We start from the raw sequence: 22,123 nt of genomic DNA on the forward strand, positions 1-22,123 counted from the left end.
TATGCTAATGTTTTGTATGGTCCATGTTCAACACACCAATTCAAGAAAAAAATTGGAAAAGTTTAGAATTCCTGCTCGCGGTTATTTTTTGGAATCAGAAGAAAAGAAAGAATACCACATAAACTGAAGGATGCTGGCTGATTAAATATGGACGATGGGAGACTGTTACATGCTGCAACTTCGTTTCACGAGATAAATAATAGTGAAGTGCAGTCTTACACCAGAAAATTATTTTCAGAACTGATGTGCACAATATCAGTATGAGGTATAAAGATCGATTAACTTCGCTATCCTTTCATACAGAGTTCTTCAGAAGGAGTTTCAGCTACCAGACCAACGGGGTTCAGTTTCTTCTTTCTATGTACAAAGCTCCGAAAAAAACCACCTGCTTAGATAAGTATTGGTATGTATGTTTCGTAAAAAACACTAAAAATAAGAAACAGGTGCAATTAGCTTGTCTTGCTCCAACCTCAGTTGCTGCGCATCAACATCTTTTTTAGGGTATATTACCAAGTTCAAGTGTGGCTTGGTTATTAGCTAGACCCAAAAGACTGGGGTTGGAAGTTGGTCGACAATGCATTAGAACATACTCAGATTTTACTTCCACCTGCACCGGAAAAACTGCTGGACACAATTTTTTGAACTGTGAAAAGGGATGCAGCGCTAAATGCGGTTGTAAAAAAGTTGGACTGTTGTGGTCTCTGGCATGTACACTTTGTCACTATTTTCGTACAGGCACCGATCTAAGATTACCTAAAGGTTTTTCTATAGTGCTTGTGTTTTGTCCTCAGAAAAAAAATCGCTTGACATGTATTTGAAGATGATAAAGACGATGTTATTATTTGAATTATTATCATGTCATCAATGAATTATCATTCCAAATTTATTACACCTGCTTTTCGGCATCATAATCTTCGAAACCGATTCATGAACATATTCATGAAAATAATATTGAATTCAATAACTTTTCTCATTGAATATTGTGCTTGCATCCCCTTAAAACACTGATTTCACATCATATTATGATCAAGAACCAGCATCTCATTTTGTTCAGCAATATAAATTCAGAAAGCTAGGCAGCAGGAAGGCACATTCTTGAAATGCTCTTCTGCTAAAAATTCATCACACCGAGGATATAAGGAAAGTTCCCGAACTCGCTAAAGTAAAGCGGTGAGTTATGTGGAAGTATATTTATTAAATTGTACTAAACTCTCAAGTTACAACATTCACATCATGTCGAACTAGTGAGCGAGGGAACGCTAGCTAGTTTATAAATTCAAAATTCATAACTTGCGAAGTGCTCTTCAACTTACTGAATAAGGAAACTTTTTGCTCCAGAAGAGTGGTTTTTATATTCTGTATGCATAATATGCAACCCGATATTGAAATATGCATCAGGCAAAGCAACATTTATATTCGTTTAAGATTTGTTTGATAGTGACTGAAGCTAGTTTTTGAAACAACGCAACCGAACATATTCCTAAATGAGATAAATTGTACAATATAATCATATAAGTCTATTTGCGGATCCTGCATTTCGACACGAACGGTTATTGATAGAAAACCCATAATATATACCTTTACTACCCATCAAATCATCATGCAAGTGTTAAAAAACGTATGATGAATTGTTTCTATAACAAAGCAATACAACTGAAAATTTGAATTTTTCAATAATAATAATAATAATAATGTTTATTCAGATTCAAATCACAAAAAGAAATAACTGAAGTGATATATAGTTGAATAAACATTGTAGAAACCACAGAAGCATCAGATGTTGCTTGTATGTGGTGAAAAGGAGATCCAAAGGAAAAAAATGAATATATGATAAATATTAAAGTATGAGAATGAATTATATAAAAGGGAATTGCATATGAGAATAAACTACTTGATATATGAAATCAAAAACACATAAGATAATATAAAATCACAAATATAAGTGTAAATATAAAAAGTTGTCAGTTTTGACATATAATAATATCATTTGAATATAAAATCATACAAACATAAAACTAAATTGACAATTAAGTATAAAATCACAATTGTAAAATACGCGTACTAGTAATAATATATAAAAACATGTTGAAATCGATATGGATGTTGTTTAAAATGGATGAGATATATATTAAAAAACGATAGTGCCCATATATACACATATACACATATATACATACATATATGAGTACAAATGAATTACAGAATTGTAAGTGGACAATATAGCCAAAGATACGTATGGTTTTTTTTCCATCTACTCAAACAGATGTAGAAGTTCAAGTCTCTGACTTCGAAGAATATGCTCTTTCAACTCTTTTTGAAGCTATTGATATTTGAGATAGATTTTATATTTTCAGGAATTCGGTTGTAGAGTTTAGGCGCAAAGTAAGTTAATGATCTTTGTGTAACGACCCTGACCATTAGGGGTGTAGTATACTGATCTCTTTGGCGGGTGTGATAATGATGTGCCGTATGTCTATTTGTATGATATTCAGTGCCAGAGCATAAAAAATACAACTGTTGTATGTCCAACAGACGAGTTTCGATGTATAATTTATCAGAGACATATCTACCATTTTTAGAGAATACTAATTTAAGAAAACGCCTCTGCATAATTTCAATTTGAGAAATATGACTATTTAATGCTCCTGTCCAAACTACTATTCCATAGCGGATATGACTTTCCACAAGCGATTAGTATAAAGTTTTGAGATATTTTAGATATTGACTAACTTATTTCACTCTAACAGATTTCAAAAAAAGTGTCTATCTTTTTTAAAAATGTGTTTTCCCATTTGTTATTTTTATATTGGTTTGGAATAAGAATTTTTCATTTTGTCAGGTACAGTGTTATATAATTTAATCACCTCAAAAGAATATGCTCTTTGTGAAAATTACTTTTTGACAGTAGGACAGGTTAGTTGGTAAATGGGGACTGGACATTGTTATGCCGCACCTGGTTGGAATATTCAGAACCTCTCTAGCTCTGAGGTATATTGCCAGTAAGTGGAGAGAAGTTCAAGTAGTATTTATACCCAAACCAGGTAGGATGGACTACACCCTACCAAAAGCATTCCGACCAATTCCGACCAACATCGTTTTTCTTGAAAACTATGGAGAGGCTATGTGAGTGGTACATGAGAGATGAAGTACTAGTTCTCAACCCACTTCATCCAAATCAGCATGCATATACTCCGGGAAGGTCTATTGATTCGGCCCTTCACCATATGGTTGGCAGAACCGAAAGATCATTGGACAACAAAGAATTCACCTCGGGTATATTCATAGATAACGAGGGGATGTTTGATAAAATAACCTTTCCAACAATTTCTCAGCAACTACACTCCAGGAATGTACCCCTGGTAGTAAGAGAATGGATACTCCAGATGATCTCTAGTAGAGCAGTAAGTATTGATGTAGAAGACATCACAGTGAAATGACAGGTCATGAGGGGATGTTTACAGGGAGGAGTATTATCACCCCTTCTCTGGAACATAGTTCTGGTACTATGCTCGACAGGAAGCCAACATGGAACTCTCACCTACAGAGTAGAGCAAAGTGTGTTAAAGGGCACGACAGGAGTAAAGGTAATCGCATTGACAACTCTTCAGCCAAGAAAGAGGCTGGACTATGCATTTTAGGACCCAGTAGCACCTACGGCCTGATGACTTCGACAATTGCGGAACTAGCCAAATGTTACACCCATGCTCAATCTTTAAAGAGATCTGTTCAAAAATCTGTTCAAAATCTATTTTTCCGTTAATCAGCTGTCGCCCCCATACGAACGACAACTCTCAGAAGTTGAGAAACTAGTGCGAGCTAAGCTAACAATGTCTTACCTTTTAACGTGTGATTCCTAACACGGTCGCAGAATCATCCCAGCTTCAACCAGTCTCTCGAGAAAAATATCTGGTCGAGGCAGGAATCGAACCCACGATCTTCCGATCGTGAGTCGGGCGCACTACCACCGCGGCCAATTCCACGACTGATGAGATGGAATCAAAGGATGCGATCAACAGGATCATCTTGGGGCAAACCTGAGAAGCTGGCGCCGAACAAATATCTGGCGATGACCAGGAAAAATCTACGCTCAACAGTAGGATTTCTGACTGGCCACTGTCAACTAAGGAAACACCTCCATAATATGGGGCTAGTGAACACACCTCAATGCAGGATGTGTGAACAGGAAGTTGAGACTGTCAGGCATGTCCTATGCGAGTGCCCGGAGTCATCGTCAATAAGAGAGTGAGTGTTCGGCGAGTTTTGGCCTATACCTGCCGATATGAAGGAGATATCTCCCAGTGACCTGTCCACCTTCCTGGAAAGGACGGAATGGACGATGACCTAGGAGGACAACTCCTCGGGAGGATGTACAATGGGTTACATGTGGCCCAAGTGCTGTGGGCTTACACTCACCCTTCCTACCCTACAGAGATAGAGGTTAGTTGGTCGCGATGTCGTGTGTTATAGTCGTGGTTTCGTGATGATGCTTTATTTTAGCTGAAATTATACTTCACGTTTGTACAGTAGTAATATGATTGTCTCATATCCATAACTTCATACAGGAGATCTTACGAGAAACGCGAATTTCTAGACATGATCAACTTCATGAATCTCCTTTGTAATACCTCTAAGGGATTGAGGTGTACACGCAGATCTGATTCCCATGCTGTTATCTCAAAGGGCTCTTCACTAGAGTTCTTTGTAAGGTAAGTGATTTTTCAAGAAACGGAAGTTGTGAAGCATTGTTTGCAGTTTTTTTCAAAATATTTTCTATATGAGAGTCACAACTTAAGTTTCTAGACGCCCAAGTATTTGATTTCTCTTAGGGAATATATTTTAATTGTTTTTTCTTCTTCGCCGACATCAAGGGTTCCAAATGGACAATCACTGGAAAGATTGCAGCTGGAAGGAAAAAAAAAATACTTTTTTTCAGATTCACTGTCAGGAGCCTTTGGTCAAACCATTTTTCGAGCAAGTGGAATTCTGTTCCTACGTTCTTTTTCAAGTCAAGCCGAGTACTTTCCTTGTTCGCCGACATCAATGGTTTCAAATGGACAATCACTGGATAAATTGCAGCTGAAAGGAAAAAAAATACTTTTTTTCAGATTCACGGTCAGGAGCCTTTGGTCAAACCATTTTCTGAACAACTTCCTTTTTCAAATCAAGCCAAGTGTCTGCCTCATAGACACACATTGCAGTATCGCCTGCGTATCCAATAATTTTCCCAACGCTGTCCAAATTGAATAATTCATTCAGATATAAATTGAAAAGCAGAGGTCCCAGTACCGTACCTTGTGAGACTCCACATTGCAATTCGCACAACTTGTATTTTATTTCTAAATGGGTAAAAAAAATACATGGAAAGTACTGATACATATGGGAACTTAGAAGGAAGGAACTTCATGAAGGGACCGTTTGGAAACGAACTAATAATCTATTTCAATATGACAGAGATTGTTGAAAAATGTAGCGCTATTCACTAGATATTGATCATGAAGAGGACACCTGAAGAAATTACGGTTTCATAACAAAGAGTTTAGCTGCAGGAAAAGCAGCAATGGGACTGGGAGAGCTTATCAAGCAAGAGATCTGTACAAATCAATACGATGAACAAGATTTCCAGAATTGGTGTCATGTGAAGATGATTGCAGTATTTTTCAAAGACTTGAGAGGAAGAGATTAGTCAGTCCAACTTGCAAAAACGGTAATGTTCACAACTGAGTTAGAGCTCGTTTGAGATGTCAATACAATTTTTGCGAAACCGTCACTAACTGGTTGGCTGGATCACAACTGATAATAGTCACACCATTGAAAAGTTCCTTAGTTACATTGCTACAATAAATCACATGACACATGCTGAAGCCGTTACTTCAGTCAACTTCAGTACACCTAGCAGTGGTCAGTAGTCATAAAATTTGGGGAAGAAAAATCGAGTTGAATACCAGTTAATCGCGACTTTGTTGTACATTACTGGGTCTAGATTACTAGCAATTAATTGAGCTGAGTGATCCATGTATTCAATATAAATGAAATTATCGATAGAATTTCGATAGATCAAATTCGACCATTTTTGAAATTTCTCAGTTTTATTCTTGATGTGTTTCTCCAACTGAAAGTCGACAAACATTATTTCGACGTGAAATCTCAAATATGCTATTGAAACTTAGACATAAAATCTGCTCATAATCTGGATATTCCGAAATGTGTACGAAATGGTTGTACTACTTGAAAAAAAAAGTTGTCACCTATTTTTGAAATGACCAAAAACTTGTTTTTGTGACAGAAATGTTTGGCTTTCCACTTCTTCATCTTCATACAACTTCCAAAGAAGAGAAAAAAGCAAATAACTTCCAAATAACGTCTTCATACTCGAAGAGGCAATAAGACAAGTGTCACATTCTGATGACAGGATGTTGATGTTCCATGTAAGTGAAACATCATTCATATTGTGTAGTTATTCTGTGAATCATTTTTTATTCACTTCGATAACGAATGTTTGGAGCACAAACTGAATAAGAAGTGTCACACATGTTTTCAAATTCATATAACAAAATTATACAAACCAAAACGCCGCCTTATCTGTACAGGAAAATCGCTTTTCGTACTGATGTTCACAATCTGAAGATCAGATTCAAAGGTACTTTTACCCCACATAGTTTCAAAACTGAATTTTTCCAGCGATCTTTTAGCTATAATATATGCCAAGTGATCACCACGTTACCAAAAAAAAATAAGAAATTCAGAACTTTCTGTTCAACAGAAAAGATTCAAACTTCTTCTGTTCGAAAGCTAACTTTGAGTATGAACTGCCCAATCCTATATATTTTTCATCATTATGAGACCAGAATAAGTCTCAGTAATGGACGTCTTCTCCAGCATCATAATAGATATTTGAACAATCCAATTTTTTTCATGTATTACTTTATTTTTGTCTCAGCTTTGGTAGAATCTTTTTGAGGTTGAGTGGAAGCACAACTCAGTAGCACTTGTGCTGAGTTGAACTTCACCTTTTGTTATATCAGCAACTAGATCTGTTATTTGTCTGAATATTTGTATGTAACTACAGCTGGGAAACAATAAAGACGATTATTATTATTATTATTATTTTCACCGTAGTGTGCGCTGGTCAGTCCCTATCCCCCGAAGCCCCGATACATTCGGGAGGGCGCGCCAGCATAATCAACCAATGACCACTCCCCACACCGTGGGGTAAGTGATCAATGGGTCCGAGAATCATGTGCCCTGAGTTAACGCAGTGAGCCAAGAATGACAGCCTTCTGCATCTGTGCGGCTAAGATTTCTGCCTTAGTGCGGCAAGCCGGTATGATTTTGAGATTCGAGAGTATAGAAGACATCATTCCACCAAGGACTCCAATAATCAGAACAACCATCTTGACAGAGTGATCTGGATAGAGTCTGCGGAGTTCAAAGAGAAAATCTCGATAATTTATCCGTTTTTCCTCCTCTTTTCTGACGATATTCGTCTCGCCAGGGGCTGAAAACTCCACGACAAATATCGTTTTGGTCTGGTGGTCGAGAAGGACTACATTAGGCTTATTAGCTTGTATGAGCCTGAGGGGAACGAATAGTTCCAATAAATTCGGCAATTCTCGTTCCCCACAACGGATTCAATATCCCCCGGAGCGTAGGGCAACACCGGTGTCTCGTCAATACCGTAAGAGTGCCGTAGATGGTAATATAGCACTCTTAGGGCCGCGTTATGTCGATGTATATAGGCCGAGACCGCATATGCTGGACATGCTGATAGCAAGTGCATTAGGATCTCGGGCGCCTCGCGCCTGCCGCAATTTTATTAAAACACGATACAAATAAAATGAAAACAACAATAAAAATTGATTGGCGCTCCGGGGCGACTTCATTGATTCCAGTGGCGCATTTGCTTTTTCAGCTGCAGGAAAACCCGGAAAAACCTGCAGCACCACATCATCTGAAGATCTTGATCTAACAATGTCCTCTCTCTTATAAAACAGAGCCTCCAATGAATTTCAATGCATCGCCAGAACACTTCGTGACACGACTATCTCAAACTTAAACCAGTCCGTTTCGTCTTTGACCAAGGCGTAATAATGACCAAATTCAACGCCAGAACCACAGTGAACAATGACTGCATGAATATTATAATAGATGTCTGCTAGGTTGAAATGTTCATCTATTTCGAACCTTCCAAAGAGTTTCTTGCTTCCGTTAGAGATTGAGTCTTGTTTGAAAATCATCAGTGTTATTATTAGATTGACTGGTGCCTCAGATATACTTGTTTCCTCATAACAGTCAGTTAGTTTGGCGCATGTTTGACAATACAGTCGATCATCGCCTGTTAAAAATTTCATTTCCAGATGATTTAACAATAAGCTTTGCACGGATTGGTTATTAGTCATATTAGAAAAAGCTAGATGAAGTTCCAGAAATTCACATAAGTTTTTGGTACTTCTTGAACATTCACCACAAAGTAAACAAGTGAGGATTTTTTCAGCAAAAGATTTACAAACACAAGACGATATGGGCAGTATGAAATCATTCAGTCCAGAGCGGTCAGGATTATTGATTTTGCTATTGTTTTGCTCACGAAGAGTATTCAACAAGAACCCCAATTGAAAATATTACATCATCTTATGAATAGTTGAATCGTGCTGCTTTTATTGACTTCAGTATTCCGTCTCTTTATATAGAAATTCTCATATATTTTCATACTCCTCCAAGTTGATAGTAAGAGACAAAAACATTTTCACAAAAATCCAAGTTCAATTTAGTTCAAAGTTAGAATACAACATTATTATTCGGCATTGTTTACCCACGGCGTGCGATTCTCCGGTATTTTATCAGGTATTTTACGTTTTCGGTCCCGTTAACATCCAGCTATAGCGGAGTTTACGAGTCTGAAAATATTTAGGAATGTGGTCAATACTCGCTTGGTATCAGGCCAATATGGCCATAATTTTGAACATTGTCCGGCAAAGTGCTCTATAAAATCGTGCGAATATGGCAGACAGGCGACCATGTTATTAAAAATTCTTGTCACTTCAAGTTTACCGATATCTGTGTAGGTGTTTCATTATTCGTGTATACGTCAATTATGTAAGGATTCAGGCTGAACCAGTGGTGCTGTGTTATATTCTTACAAGCGAGGTTATAAACGAAGGGCTTGAACATCCACCACATACCTATACAAATATCACATGAGACTATTGATCTTCCAGTATTTCCTTGATCTAGGTTCAATAATACATCAATTTTTTGTAAATAGTGGAAGTCCTCCAAGATTTCAACACAATGATAATGATAATGATAATGACGATGATAATGACGATGATAATGACGATGATAATGACAATGATAATGACGAAGATAATGACGATGATGATGACGATGATGATGACGATGATGATGGCGATGATGATGGCGATGATGACGACGATGATGACGACGATGATGACGACGATGATGACGACGATGATGACGACGATGATGACGACGATGATGACGACGATGACGACGAAGATGATGACGAAGATGATGACGACGATGATGACGACGATGATGACGAAGATGATGACGACGATGATGACGACGGTGATGACGACGATGATGACGACGATGATGACGAAGATGATGACGAAGATGATGACGAAGATGATGACGAAGATGATGACGATGATGTTGACGACGATGATGACGATGATAATGACGAAGATAATGACGATGATGATGACGATGATGATGACGATGATGACGACGATGATGACGACGATGATGACGACGATGATGACGACGATGATGACGACGATGATGACGACGATGATGACGACGATGACGACGATGACGACGATGACAACGATGACGACGATGACGACGATGACGACGACGACGACGACTAAGACGAAGACGACGACGACGACGGAGACGACGATGACGACGATGACGACGATGACGACGATGACGACGATGACGATGACGACGACGACGACGACGACGACGACGACGACGACGACGACGACGACGATGACGATGACGATGATGATGATGATAATGAAAATGATAATGCACATCCTCTCCGGGGGCTACGGAGAGGACGTGCAGCTCGTAGATGGAAGCATCCTACACCACTTGGATGCCGGAGAGACGTATACTTACCTCGATGTGGAACAAGGCCACTCACAAGAGGCAACAGCAGTGAAAAACTCTCTCCGCGGCAAGTATCAGCACAAACTTCGACAGATACGGTCATCGGAACTGTCTGGGAAGAACAAAGTTGCTGTAACAAATATGCTTGCCGTTCCAATCTTACTCTACTCGTTTGGAGTAGTGAAGTGGATTCGGGAGGAGCTGTATCAACTCGACGTAAAGATGCGAAAAATGATGCATCTCTGTAGGAGTGTTAATCCCAAATCGTCCGTTCCACGGTTGTACTTACCCCGACAACAGGGAGGCCGTAGACTTTTGAGTTTGGAGTGTCTACATGATAGAATGTTACTAGCTGTAGCCTGTAAAGTCATTAGGAGTTCGGATCCCCTTCTCTGCATGATCCGCGGCCATGAGAGATCAGGAATTAGAGCATTCCCCTTTAGGGCAGCTCCCCGAGCAAGTTTTCGAAACTGAACAAGGTGACCACACCTCTGTCACCGAGTGGGAACCTGTTCAGCAAAAAGCTCATATAAAAGCCGGAGAGATCACTTCACTTCTGCGGAAACACAAGGATGAGCCAATGCATGGGGTCTTCATGGATAACATTGAAGACCTTGGCTTATCAAATCGCCTGACTTTCGCTTTCCTAAGGTCGAGTGGGATGGAGTCAGAAACTAAGGAGTTCATTGCTAGAATGGTGTCTTCAACACACTGGTCTACCGGAGTCGCGTAATGGGTATAGAGGTTTCTTATATAAGGTGCAGGGTCTGCCGCGAGTCATCCGAGACCATAATGCACTTGCTGAGAGCATGCCCTGCTATGCTCTCAGCATATTACGTGCTATATTACGATCTACGGCACTCTTACGGTATTGACGAGACACCGGTGTTGCCTACGCTCCGGAGGATATTGAATCCGTTATGGGAAACGAAAAGTTCCCCACAACGGATTCATTGGAAGAACTTTCGAATGAAATTGTAACATTTATAGTTTATTTTCGAAAAGAATATGGAACTCCTAATCACTCAGAAACGGCTAATCCGATTTTCGAGAGTATACTCAGTGTTGGAAAGACAATTCAAAGACTATCAAAAGAACAATATTCTATCAAATAGTACTGAAAATTGGATTTCTCATGTAAATTTTGTCTAACTTGATTAACTGTTTCACTTCAAACTCTATACATACCATTGATGGCAATATTTTGAAGACATATTTATAATTCATATTGAAAAAAAAATCTGAAGAAGGTTTTCACTCTGAACGTACATCACTTTGATGAACTATCTATCCATTGGCTGCAACTGCAAGAAAAATATAAATCAACCTTCTGATTAAAAGCTACTGAATCCAGCCTGAAGATAATAAATTCACGAAAGTTGTGTTTTCCATTATAATGAGCTTGGTTCCAATTTCGACTAAAATATTTTATTCCACGCGCCTACTTCTATCGGATGTGTCACTTTTATTCTCATGATGGTAACAGATATATCTGATACAGACTTGCACCCACAAATAAATCAGGCAGAGCAGTGAAACGAAACAAACGAGCATTTGGAGTGTCACTTGTCTAGATAGTACAAAATAGCTCGGGGGAATTGTGTGATTGAAATTCAAATACATCTCGAAACTTCCATCGGTGTGAAAACTATCGAAGTGGAAGGAAATGAGCAAAATACTGAGAAATTGACAGACGACCGTGACTTGCGCGAAATAAACCATAAACTTTCACATGGGGAGTCTTGGATAACCGCGTTGATATATGTACAAAAACTTGAGGGAAAGTATATTGAAATACGTACTATATTGTGTAGGAATCCTGTGAATGATATCTGATTCAATTCCATAACAAATGTTTGGAATACAAACTGAATAAAAAAAGGATTTTCTGTATAATTCAGTGTTAATATAGAAGTATATATTTCAGAAGTAAACTACTCAAAATGAATCAGAAACATGTCCTTGAAATGCAATAAGTAAAAAGATATGTATTATTTATATTTATAGTAAATTTTCGTTTTGAGGGCACCCGGCGATTTTAAAAAAATGTTTGAGTGTACTTACGTATTTTGATGCGTAGATTACGAATCCGAAAGAAAAAAGCTGCGCTCTCCTTTATTTACAAAGTTACGGCCCTTCCAACTTCAGAAAAGAGCAACTTTTCAGCCTTCTTTCTCACAAAACAAACTATTTTAAAACACAAGCATTTATTCACTAGGTCACCTTTACACCTTATTCCTTCTTCTTTGACACTTTTCACTTCAAAAATCAACATTCTTCTTATAACAAACTCAATTTAAAAACGAATGCTTCTCCTGGTGACATTCTTCTATTTCTAGGTTAGTTACTAGTGATATTTCAGAAAAAGGCGGTTGGTATTTGCCGCCGCCTACTATTTCAAATTCGTAATACACCACCAAAATCCAATTTACGATCTAAAGAATGAAGGTAAAAAACATTTTAATTACTTTAGGAATATTGACTGCATCAGTCGTACCAACCATGCCGTTAACCTTAAAAACGTAAAACACAGAGATATGTGACCAAAAAGCAGCTCGGTACATTTTTTAATATTTTTATTGGAAAAATGTTGATTATTGAAGTGAAAAGTGTCGATGAAGGAGGAATAAGGTGTAAAGGTGACCTAGTGAATAAATGCTTGCGTTTTTGAATAGTTTATTTTGTGAAAAAGAAGGCTGAAAAGTTGCCCTTTTCTGAACTTTGAAGGGCCGTAACTTCGTGAATAAGGGATAGCGCCGCTTTTTTCTTCAAAATACGTAAGTACACTCAAAAATTTTTTCAAAATCGCCGAATGCCTTCAAAACAAAAATTTACTATATTTATAAAATCGTTTATTCGTGCCTTCATTAAATTTAACTCACTCTCTCAGAATGCTGTTGGGTAATAAGATTAAAAATAAATATAAATGAGTGTCAAAACAAATAAAATTTATTTTGGAAAAAAATTAAGACAAATTTACATTAATAGTGAGTACGTCCACCCCTGACTCTAAGAAGTTTGGCACAACGACGAGACATGCTTTCCACCAAATTTCTAAATATTTGTTGTGATAACTGCTCGTAAATCGTCAAAAGAGCATCTGCAACTTGGTTCAGATTTTGGAAGAGTTGATGAACCTTCAAACGTTTTTCCAGTTCATCCCAGATCTGCTCAATATGATTTAAATCCGGACTATTAGCTGGTCATCCCATATTTTGGGCAAATGAGGTTCCAATATCTCCTCTTTGTAACGGACAGCCGTTAAAGTCACTTTCCGAAATACCACAAGGTCAGTGTGTCCTGTCAAAGTTATACCATTATAGATCCACCTCCAAATGGAACAATTTCGTTCACTGGGAAGTCTCCATACCCGAACACGTCCGTCATTGTTGAATAACATGAATGTTTTTTTCATCTGTGAACATTACATTGGCCCACTGCTTTAAATTCCAAATACGATGCTCTTGACAAAAGTTTCTACGATTTCCTCGATGGGCTGGAGTTAATCTGGGGGCTCTAGCAGGTCGTCTTGCATGGAGTTGTACTTCGTGAAGTCGATTTCGTATCGTTTGGTTCGAAATTCGCGTTCCCGTAGCTTCTATAAGGCGATTTTGCAGTGTTCTAGCTGTATAGTAAATGTGTGATCCATCCATTCCGATAGAAATGTTCTTAAATTGCAGTTTGAATATGTTCACTATCTTATCTCTGAGACAAAGATACTGATAAATGTAATTATCGAAAATTTTCCGTAGAAACTGATACAAATTGTTTATCAGTTTGTCAAAATGCAGTGGATAAACCAAATCATTGTATTATTTTCTATCATTGATGTGAGTATACGTCATATATTATTTCTAAATTATTTTCAATGTGAAAATTTTCCGAAATATTTTTTAACTGAACGAAAATCTGTTTGAAAAAGAGGTCGCTTTATTTTCGCAACTTGAGATACTGAATATTTTTTGGTTGAAGATTATATAATCTACCACAATTTTAAAAAATCTATAGAAGTTTACAACACTCTCGACTCTACCGTTTCAGGAAACAAACACCAATACTATGTCTTTTTAGACTTTTATAGATTTTCTAATTCCGAACAAAATAACACAAAACAGTCCATACAAGAAACTTCGATTTTAAATGTCTAGGTCATCATATCCCTCACTTGTCAAATATCTACAGTATATCAGTCGATTGAACAGTACCCTTCATTCATGCCCAGTACGATTTTTCAAGGTTTTTTCACATAACTTCAGATCAATGTTTTGGCTTTCATTTCCCATTTTTATACAATAAATTTTGAGAAACTTCCTAAGGAAGGCAGAAAGTAAATAAGTCTCAAATATTCTCTTTGAAAAGATGTCTAGATCATGCATAAAAGTTACTTGCAGATACAATCTGAAAGAAAGAATCCTTCAAAAGCAACTACTTTCATAAGAATATTCGATTATACGAAAATCACTTTTTTCTATACCTATGTAGAGTATGTACTCCAAACATTCGTTATTTAATCTAATCAGAATGCATTCATACGCATTGTCATAAATGAAGTGACGATACAAAATTTGAAGCTGCTTGCTTTCTTCCTTTATTTGATTTCCACAATTTTTCATATGAAAATGGAGAAGTGAAAACTAAAAACCATTTCATTACAAAAATTTGAAAATAACATTTTTTTGATTCACATGAATACTCCCGAAAATGATTGTATAAATCATTTTCTATAAATCCTCCAGATTGCTACATAGGGATGAGAAATATTCATCAAATTTGATGTGCTTACGAACACAAATATAGCTTTTTTATGAAAAAATCGTTATCAGGGTAAAGCGTACAGTCATTGGTTTTAATCGAATAAATACGGACATTATGAAGGAGACTGTTGTCAAACAATCATTCTGAAAAATATAAGTAGGAGGAGAGTGAGCCAAATAGTGCCCAACTTCCATTTAAACCCAGAATTTTATATAATTTTCCAAGATTGCAAAATCCACAGTCATTGGCCGTTTCATTACTCTTATTGGCCATAAGACTTACAGTGATTGGCATACCCAAATGAAATGGAACTTCAGGTTTTCAAATCCTACTAGGACTTCAATTTATTCAACTGATATATTATAATAATGATTTCATGAGATATTTGGTTTGGCTGAGCAGGTTTTACAATAATAAATTTGTTAACTGGATGTATCAGTTGATGGTGTCAGTCTAATAATGCACCTATTATGGTAGGTTCTTTCACATCCATAGCATTCGATTCCTTTTGATATTAGGCTAATCATGTTCGTACAGATGGAGCAGATTTTGCCAAGAGCAATCTGATTATTAGGAAAAGGTAATTTTTCCTGATTGTTTTCAGTACAATTATTGTTCTCGTCGTCACCGAATACTTTCCTCATGTGTTTTTCTCGTGCAGTTGTGACACATGATAAAATATTTACTCGGCTGTTGCTTGAGGGAGGTCGAGGGGTAGCACTTTCCTGCTCCAATGAATCATCTGAAGAAATTTTAGTTTGGATTCCTGCCAGTTGCAAATCACTTTTCATTTCCTTTTCCTCATCATGTTTACCTTTTGCTGTATTTGGCTCATTTGATTTCTTCTTCTTGATTACCTCCTTTTTCTCTAACTTTTTCTTTTCGTTTTCAGCTTTTTTCAAACATCTTTCTATTTCCCTTTTCTTTTTCTTCCTTTTTCTCAGCTTCCAGTTCTTCCCTTTGAATGTTTTTCCAATCGTTAGAACAAATGGTAATCTTTCACTATTTTTCTTACCCTTTCTTAAGGGGTTTTAGGCCATATCACATGATCATGAAGACTGGAATTCACTGGATCGATTCCTCTGTTGTCATGATTCTCTTGTAATGTTCTTGCAATGACGGAAGCGTCCGATTCTTCATTTTTATTCTGCCCATATAGTTTCTTGATATTTTTCATTGACTGCTTATCAACTTCACAATTTATTTCATTTGCTGCACGAACTGTTTCTTCTGATATTTTTATCATTTCTTCATTCATACCATCTCCAAACTCATTTCTTTCATCAAGATCCGTGCCAGTATGATTTTTCTCTTCTAACGAGTCTATGACCTAATATGTCACGGTAGGTAAATGATCCTCGGTATTCACAGATGATGAAATATCATTTGCAAAAATTATTTCGAGATTTGTTATATCTATATCTTCACGGATCTTTGTCTCTACAGGTATTTCACTTGTGATATATGAAGCATCATCAGTTTCAGCATCTGCAAGCAAGGTTTCATTTCAAAAAAAATTCTTTGTACAGCTTGTACAATATAATTAACTCATCAGTATTATTATTGACGCTGTTGATTTGTTCAAAAATGTCAATTCATTCATCTCCCACCATATTTTTGAAGTGGTTATATGAAATGAAAGCATCTTCATCTTTGGTTCCTTGTGGTTCCTCTTTATCGTGGAGGTATTTCTCGTAATCAATAGCAGAGGCATACCATGGGAATAAACCACTGGCTCGAAACCCATGTGTTATTGTATCCACCTTGGCACACTGATCAATTACGATTTTCAATACTGGAGCAAATTTTTCCTTGGTTAGTATTTGTTGAGGATTTTTCCTTCTGAACTTTAATACAGCTTTTTTCCATCCGGTTTTGAGTGGCTTGAAACTGCCCCATCAGCAGGTTGCATAATTCTGGTAGATTTGGATGAAGTGCTATCAAAATAATCTCTAGTTTCGAGCTGACTCAACTTTAAAGTTTGATGAGTACAATGTCCATTCACGAAAAGAATGACCGGAAATTTAGTTCCAGTATTTTTCAAACGCGGATATAATACATTGCCGATATATTTGTAAAACAATTCCACCTTCATCCAACCATTGTCACTATGACCAACTCCCCAAGAACTTGGTACCGAATTTATGATGGAAGCTGGTAGCCTCTTATACGGAAATATTAGCATAGGTTCTGTCACCTGACCAGCAGCAGAGAAAGTGAACATGGCGGTTATGTTCGTTTTCGCTTGGGCAGAATCTACCTCTTAAACGTTTCTTGCACCTCTAGGAGCAATAACCTTGGTATTTTTAGGACAAAGGAAAAAACATCTCTCGTCATCATTGAACACTCTGGTTGGATCTCTCAATATATCAAAATAACCCTTTTCCTTGAGATATTCCTCCACCAAAGTAAACCAATGTCGTATATCTGACTCTGAAATAACAGAACTAGCTGTCAGTTATTTGCCATATGGCCAATAACTGTTTTCATAAAAAAATGTGAAAATCTACTAACATTGGGAATTATTTGACCTCGTACAACACTCTTTCTTGATATATCTGACAACAGACTGCAGAACAGTGAGCACGAACTTATTCACAACGACGTAGTTATTTGAGGTTATGCGATATGACTTGGAAAAAAGGAAAACATATTCTGAAAGGTTGCCACTACCATCTGATGAAACAAAATTCCACTTCTTTCTCACCAGATTATTATAAATTATGAAAAACTGAAGCTATGCCAATCACTACCCGGTGGCCGATGACTGTCCGCTTTACCCTATCATGGGTAGTCCAGTAACTTTATACATCACAGCATGCGTCAAATCTAGTTCTGATTTTTTGAAGATTTGTTTATGATGTTGGACTATTGAATAATTCAAGTCTGTGACCTCCAGCGCCGAACGCAACTTTGTCAAAAATGGAAATAACCGCGAAAAAATCGGGTTTTTTTTAAATTTTGGCGCTTAAAATCTGAAGACGTTTTTACCAGACGTTTTTACCCGAACTTGTGATACAAGAATGTACCACAACCACAAGAGATAAACGAGCGAGGCCTGACTGCCGATATTATTGAATGTGCAATAGCAACGCACTTCTTTCTATAGGAATCCAAGCAGCTTCGATTATCTTTTGAAATTACCGTTTCGAGCAACAGTTTCAGAGAATCAGGGACAACTGAATTTACGTTCTGGAAGAGGTCACCGGATGGTGTGAATTGTGTTGTATCGTACACTTGCGACCGTAGTCTTTCTGCTTGAGGATCTGAGCTTCTACGTCATACCATATACTAACGATGAGATTGGAACCTTTGGTGTGAAATTTGAATAACTTTTTTCGAGATCCATTGCCCTAACACCAAACTGATATTTTTGCACTCGACGTGCCTTTCGCCAACAAAGTTAGCATCCTCATGAGAAGAAAATTGATACCTCGTCTAGTCTGGTTAATCCTTATATACTAAAATTCGTTACTTGAGGTTTTATATCTTAAGTCCAATATGGAATTTCTCGGTAATTAACTACCTGCAAATTCTCAGTAATTATTCTCTTCCTAACAGAAGATTAAAAAGCGGGCTAATGTGTGTGTGCACAATGCTCCTTGAAGCGGGTTTTAATCGCTCCTCGGCTCTGGCCGATGTATTTGCTGTTGCAATCTTGACCACTGTTTTCGTAAATCCCCGACCTTTCTATGTTTTCTGGTGTATCTTTTGGGTTACCAAGAAGCTGTTGCAATTTATAAGAAGTTTTATATGCAACTTTCATATTTACTTTATCGAATATCTGGTGAAGCCCTCTCGTGTATATGGGATAACTATAAACTTGTTATTTCTCTCTTCTTTTTGAAAAGTCGAAGATTCACGAAGTGCTTCCCTAAACTTGCATTTTCTATTTATCTTGTCAACTATATCTGGGTTAAAACCGTTTGCTTCAGCTACATACCGAATCACTCTCTTTTCATTGTCGTACTTATCTTTCTTCAAAGGAAAAGTTATTAAGCTGTGTACCAGAAATTGCAGTGCCGCCATTTTGTGTTGTGGACAGTGATTCGAGTCATTGGGAATGTATCTAAGTGCCCGTGTCTTTCCTGTAAATGTCAAATTCTATTTCGTTCTGTTCATTCCCTATGACCATCTGAAAACGGCAACTTTCGTTCCTTTTCTACTTCATATGTGAATTTTATACTCTTACACCTGTTGCTTAAAGCTGAAAGGATATTCTCAATTCTGGTTATCCTTGTATCCACTACAGCGAATATGTCATCAACATACCTGATCCAGACCCTAGGGAAGTAACTGAGTTCTTTCCCAGCTTCCGTCTCAAACCTACCCATAAATAGGTTCGCTATAAATGGAGACAATGGGTTACCCATAGCCGTTCCTTCACGCTGTTCATAATATGAGCCATTATATTGAAAACAACAGCTTCATTTGCTGAGTTGTTCGATTTCAGAAGATCCCTCAAACACTCTAGAGCTTGATCACAAGCTTGGATGCTTGGACGCTTGGAAATAAGGAACTCACATCGAACGATACCAATAATTAGCCTTCTCCTAATTTGATATCTTTTATTTTCTCTATGAATTCTTGTGAAACCATATACTGGTGAGAATTTTGTGACCTGTGTTTTCAAAACAAGCAGTCAATGATCAAAATGTCCTCTCCATACTTTGCAAACAAGCGACTTTTGACTTTTCGTAGTTGAGGCAGTTCTCCTTCTATCTGGTCTATGAGTTCTTCTAGAGAGCACTCCTCAGCGTTCTCTTCCAGAAATGAATAAATCTTCTTCATGGCCTTATCAACTGTGGGATGCTGACGATTTCCCCTGGACTTTCCTGTTTGTGGTGCCTGGTAGAGCTTTGTTTGGCAAAACCGATGATATCTGGCATCAAAATGGCATACCAAATATGTGTTTCAGATATACGCTCTTTTATTTTAAGATCCCATTCATCACCACGTTTCTCAGCTGCTTTCAAGGTTGTTGCACTGAAAGATAACTTTTCCGCAGTAATGACATTGTTTCGTTTTTCTGGCTTCTTCTTCATTTCTGCCACAAAGAACTCTTCAGTTATTTTGCCTCCACGTATACAACAGTGTTCTCTGAAATTGAACTGCTCAGAGACTGATCTCGTGACCCTTGATGGCGTGATATTTGATTGTTCACTGCTAAAAGCTGCTTTGATCAACTTTGGATTGTTGTATTTTATCTGACAAGCACTGTGCACATATATCTCCTTTACGCCCTATGTTCTGAAGGAAAATACCGACGCAAGAAGGGTTTTTACACCTCTTCCCTTCACTAGGGGCACTTGAACTTCACTTAAAGTCTCATTTTATGTAAAACACAAACCCAGGCTGGGACTGGGATCATACATTCTGTATATTTTGGGTTCAAAAGGCACTTACGTTATGGGCAGCCGACCAGTCAACAACTGAAACGAAAAAAAAATTGAATTATTCATTAGGCCAACATCACAAACGAGTCTGCAAAAAATTTGAACTACCGGATTTGACGCATACTACCCCATACTTCGGGCGACAAAGTTACTGGATTAGGGTGAATTCAACAAAAAAATTAATGTATATTTTTTACAGTTTCCCATAGCGCTTTCAGAAACTCCTTCTGAGGCCCTGATGCGATACATACAAACTGACAAGCAAGCAGGAGAAAAAGCTCTTAACGAAACACAAATTCAAGAAAAGGTTACTGCAAACATCTTAAATGACGTATACCAGAAAGTTATTTCAGATTTTTCCTGGATAATTGAAGATATCAACGAACAAGTTCAGTTGCTTCAAGATGAACTTAATTATGCAGGAATAACAAACTCCATTTGTCAGCAAGAGATAGACAATCTTCTGAATAGTGACTTGAATCTAACACTGTTTTCCAAAGTTGATAAGGAGAAAATTGAAATATATGATAAAATTCTCAGTTACATTGTAGAGGCAGGAACTAACAGAATTGATTTATATCATTCTCAAGTTACCAAAACGTGGACTGAAATGGTCAGCTGTCAAGGATCAGAAAATCCTGCTACATGTATTCCAACAATCTTCGAATACATACAGGAACGAATTCAGAAATGTCCACAGGAATATGAAGAAGCTGTTCAAGGTTTACAGGCTGAGATGAAGGAACACGAAAATGCCTACAAAAATAGAAGTGTTGCTTATGTTGAAGAAATGAAAGGAACTCTGAAACCGTTGGTAACTTTGATGAAGACCTGTGTACATTTAGAAATGAGTAGGACCTAAAACCTTTTTGTCGGTGAATAGAACAAATTTTAATATATCCTTTAAATGAATCAAATGCACACGTATGTAATCATTTCCAAATAAAATGCCGTTTCACGAATTCATTTTATAATATGTGTCTGTTCCATGTGATGAGATTCTCTTATGACTATTTTGTGACTTTATGAAATAAATATACTATACAGGGTGTTTCCTGACCAAGGGAAAAAACTTCAAAGGGTGATTCGTTAGGTCGTTTTTAAATAAAAAGAGTTTCAATAAATATATGTATGGAGTTGCTTTGTTTTTGAGATAGAGGGCGTTGAAGTTAAAATAGATATCCCTACACCGATTTGGTTGAAATTTGCTACAGTTATTTGAAGTAATGAGGCGCTTTTTTAGACCTAACTATATTGAAATTATTAGGTCCAGTGAGGTCTCAGTGAGCACCACAACTAGCAATGGGAAAAAAGTACGTTACTGACTTGATGTTATAGTTTTTCTTTTTCAACTATAGACTTTTATTTGTGAAATCATAAAACAATGATTGAAATAAAAAACAACAATAAAAAATTAATTGGCGCTCCAGGGCGACTTTATTCATTTGTTCCAGGGATGCATTTGCTTTTTCAGCTGAAGAAAAACCCGGAGAAACCTTCAGCACCACATCATCTGAAGATCTTTTTCCACCAATGTCCTCTCTCTTATAAAACAAAATATAGGGTGTCTACAGATACTCCAAGAGATTCAATACATCGCCGAAACTATCGTCAAACTTAAACCAGTCCTTTTCGTCTTTGACCAAGGCGTAATAGTGACCAAATTCAAAGCCAGAACCACAGTGAACAATAACTGCATGAATATTATAATAGTGGTCTCAAAATTTTTCAACTGAAAATACAACTTTTTCGTTGCCTGTGTTTTCTTCATTTCCAGCTTTGCATATTATGATCACCTACTAATATGACACAAAAAATTGTAGAAATAAAAG

At 37.2% G+C, this 22,123-nt stretch overlaps 1 protein-coding gene across 1 annotated transcript; it reads left to right on the forward strand.

Annotated features, from left to right (window-relative positions):
- The first annotated feature begins 13,811 nt into the window (after positions 1–13,811).
- LOC111512112 (uncharacterized) lies at positions 13,812–21,253 on the forward strand. The gene is made up of 2 exons (XM_023168207.2): positions 13,812–13,970; positions 20,491–21,253. The coding sequence occupies exons 1-2, from the start codon at positions 13,926–13,928 to the stop codon at positions 21,151–21,153; spliced, it is 708 nt and encodes a 235-aa protein (XP_023023975.2). The 5' UTR covers positions 13,812–13,925; the 3' UTR covers positions 21,154–21,253.
- Positions 21,254–22,123: the final 870 nt, after the last annotated feature.

The sequence above is a fragment of the Leptinotarsa decemlineata genome, unplaced genomic scaffold (assembly GCF_025532065.1).
Source record: "Leptinotarsa decemlineata unplaced genomic scaffold, Ldec_3_MD MMD2_tig00000251_RagTag_RagTag, whole genome shotgun sequence".
Classification (NCBI taxonomy): Eukaryota; Metazoa; Arthropoda; class Insecta; order Coleoptera; family Chrysomelidae; genus Leptinotarsa; species Leptinotarsa decemlineata.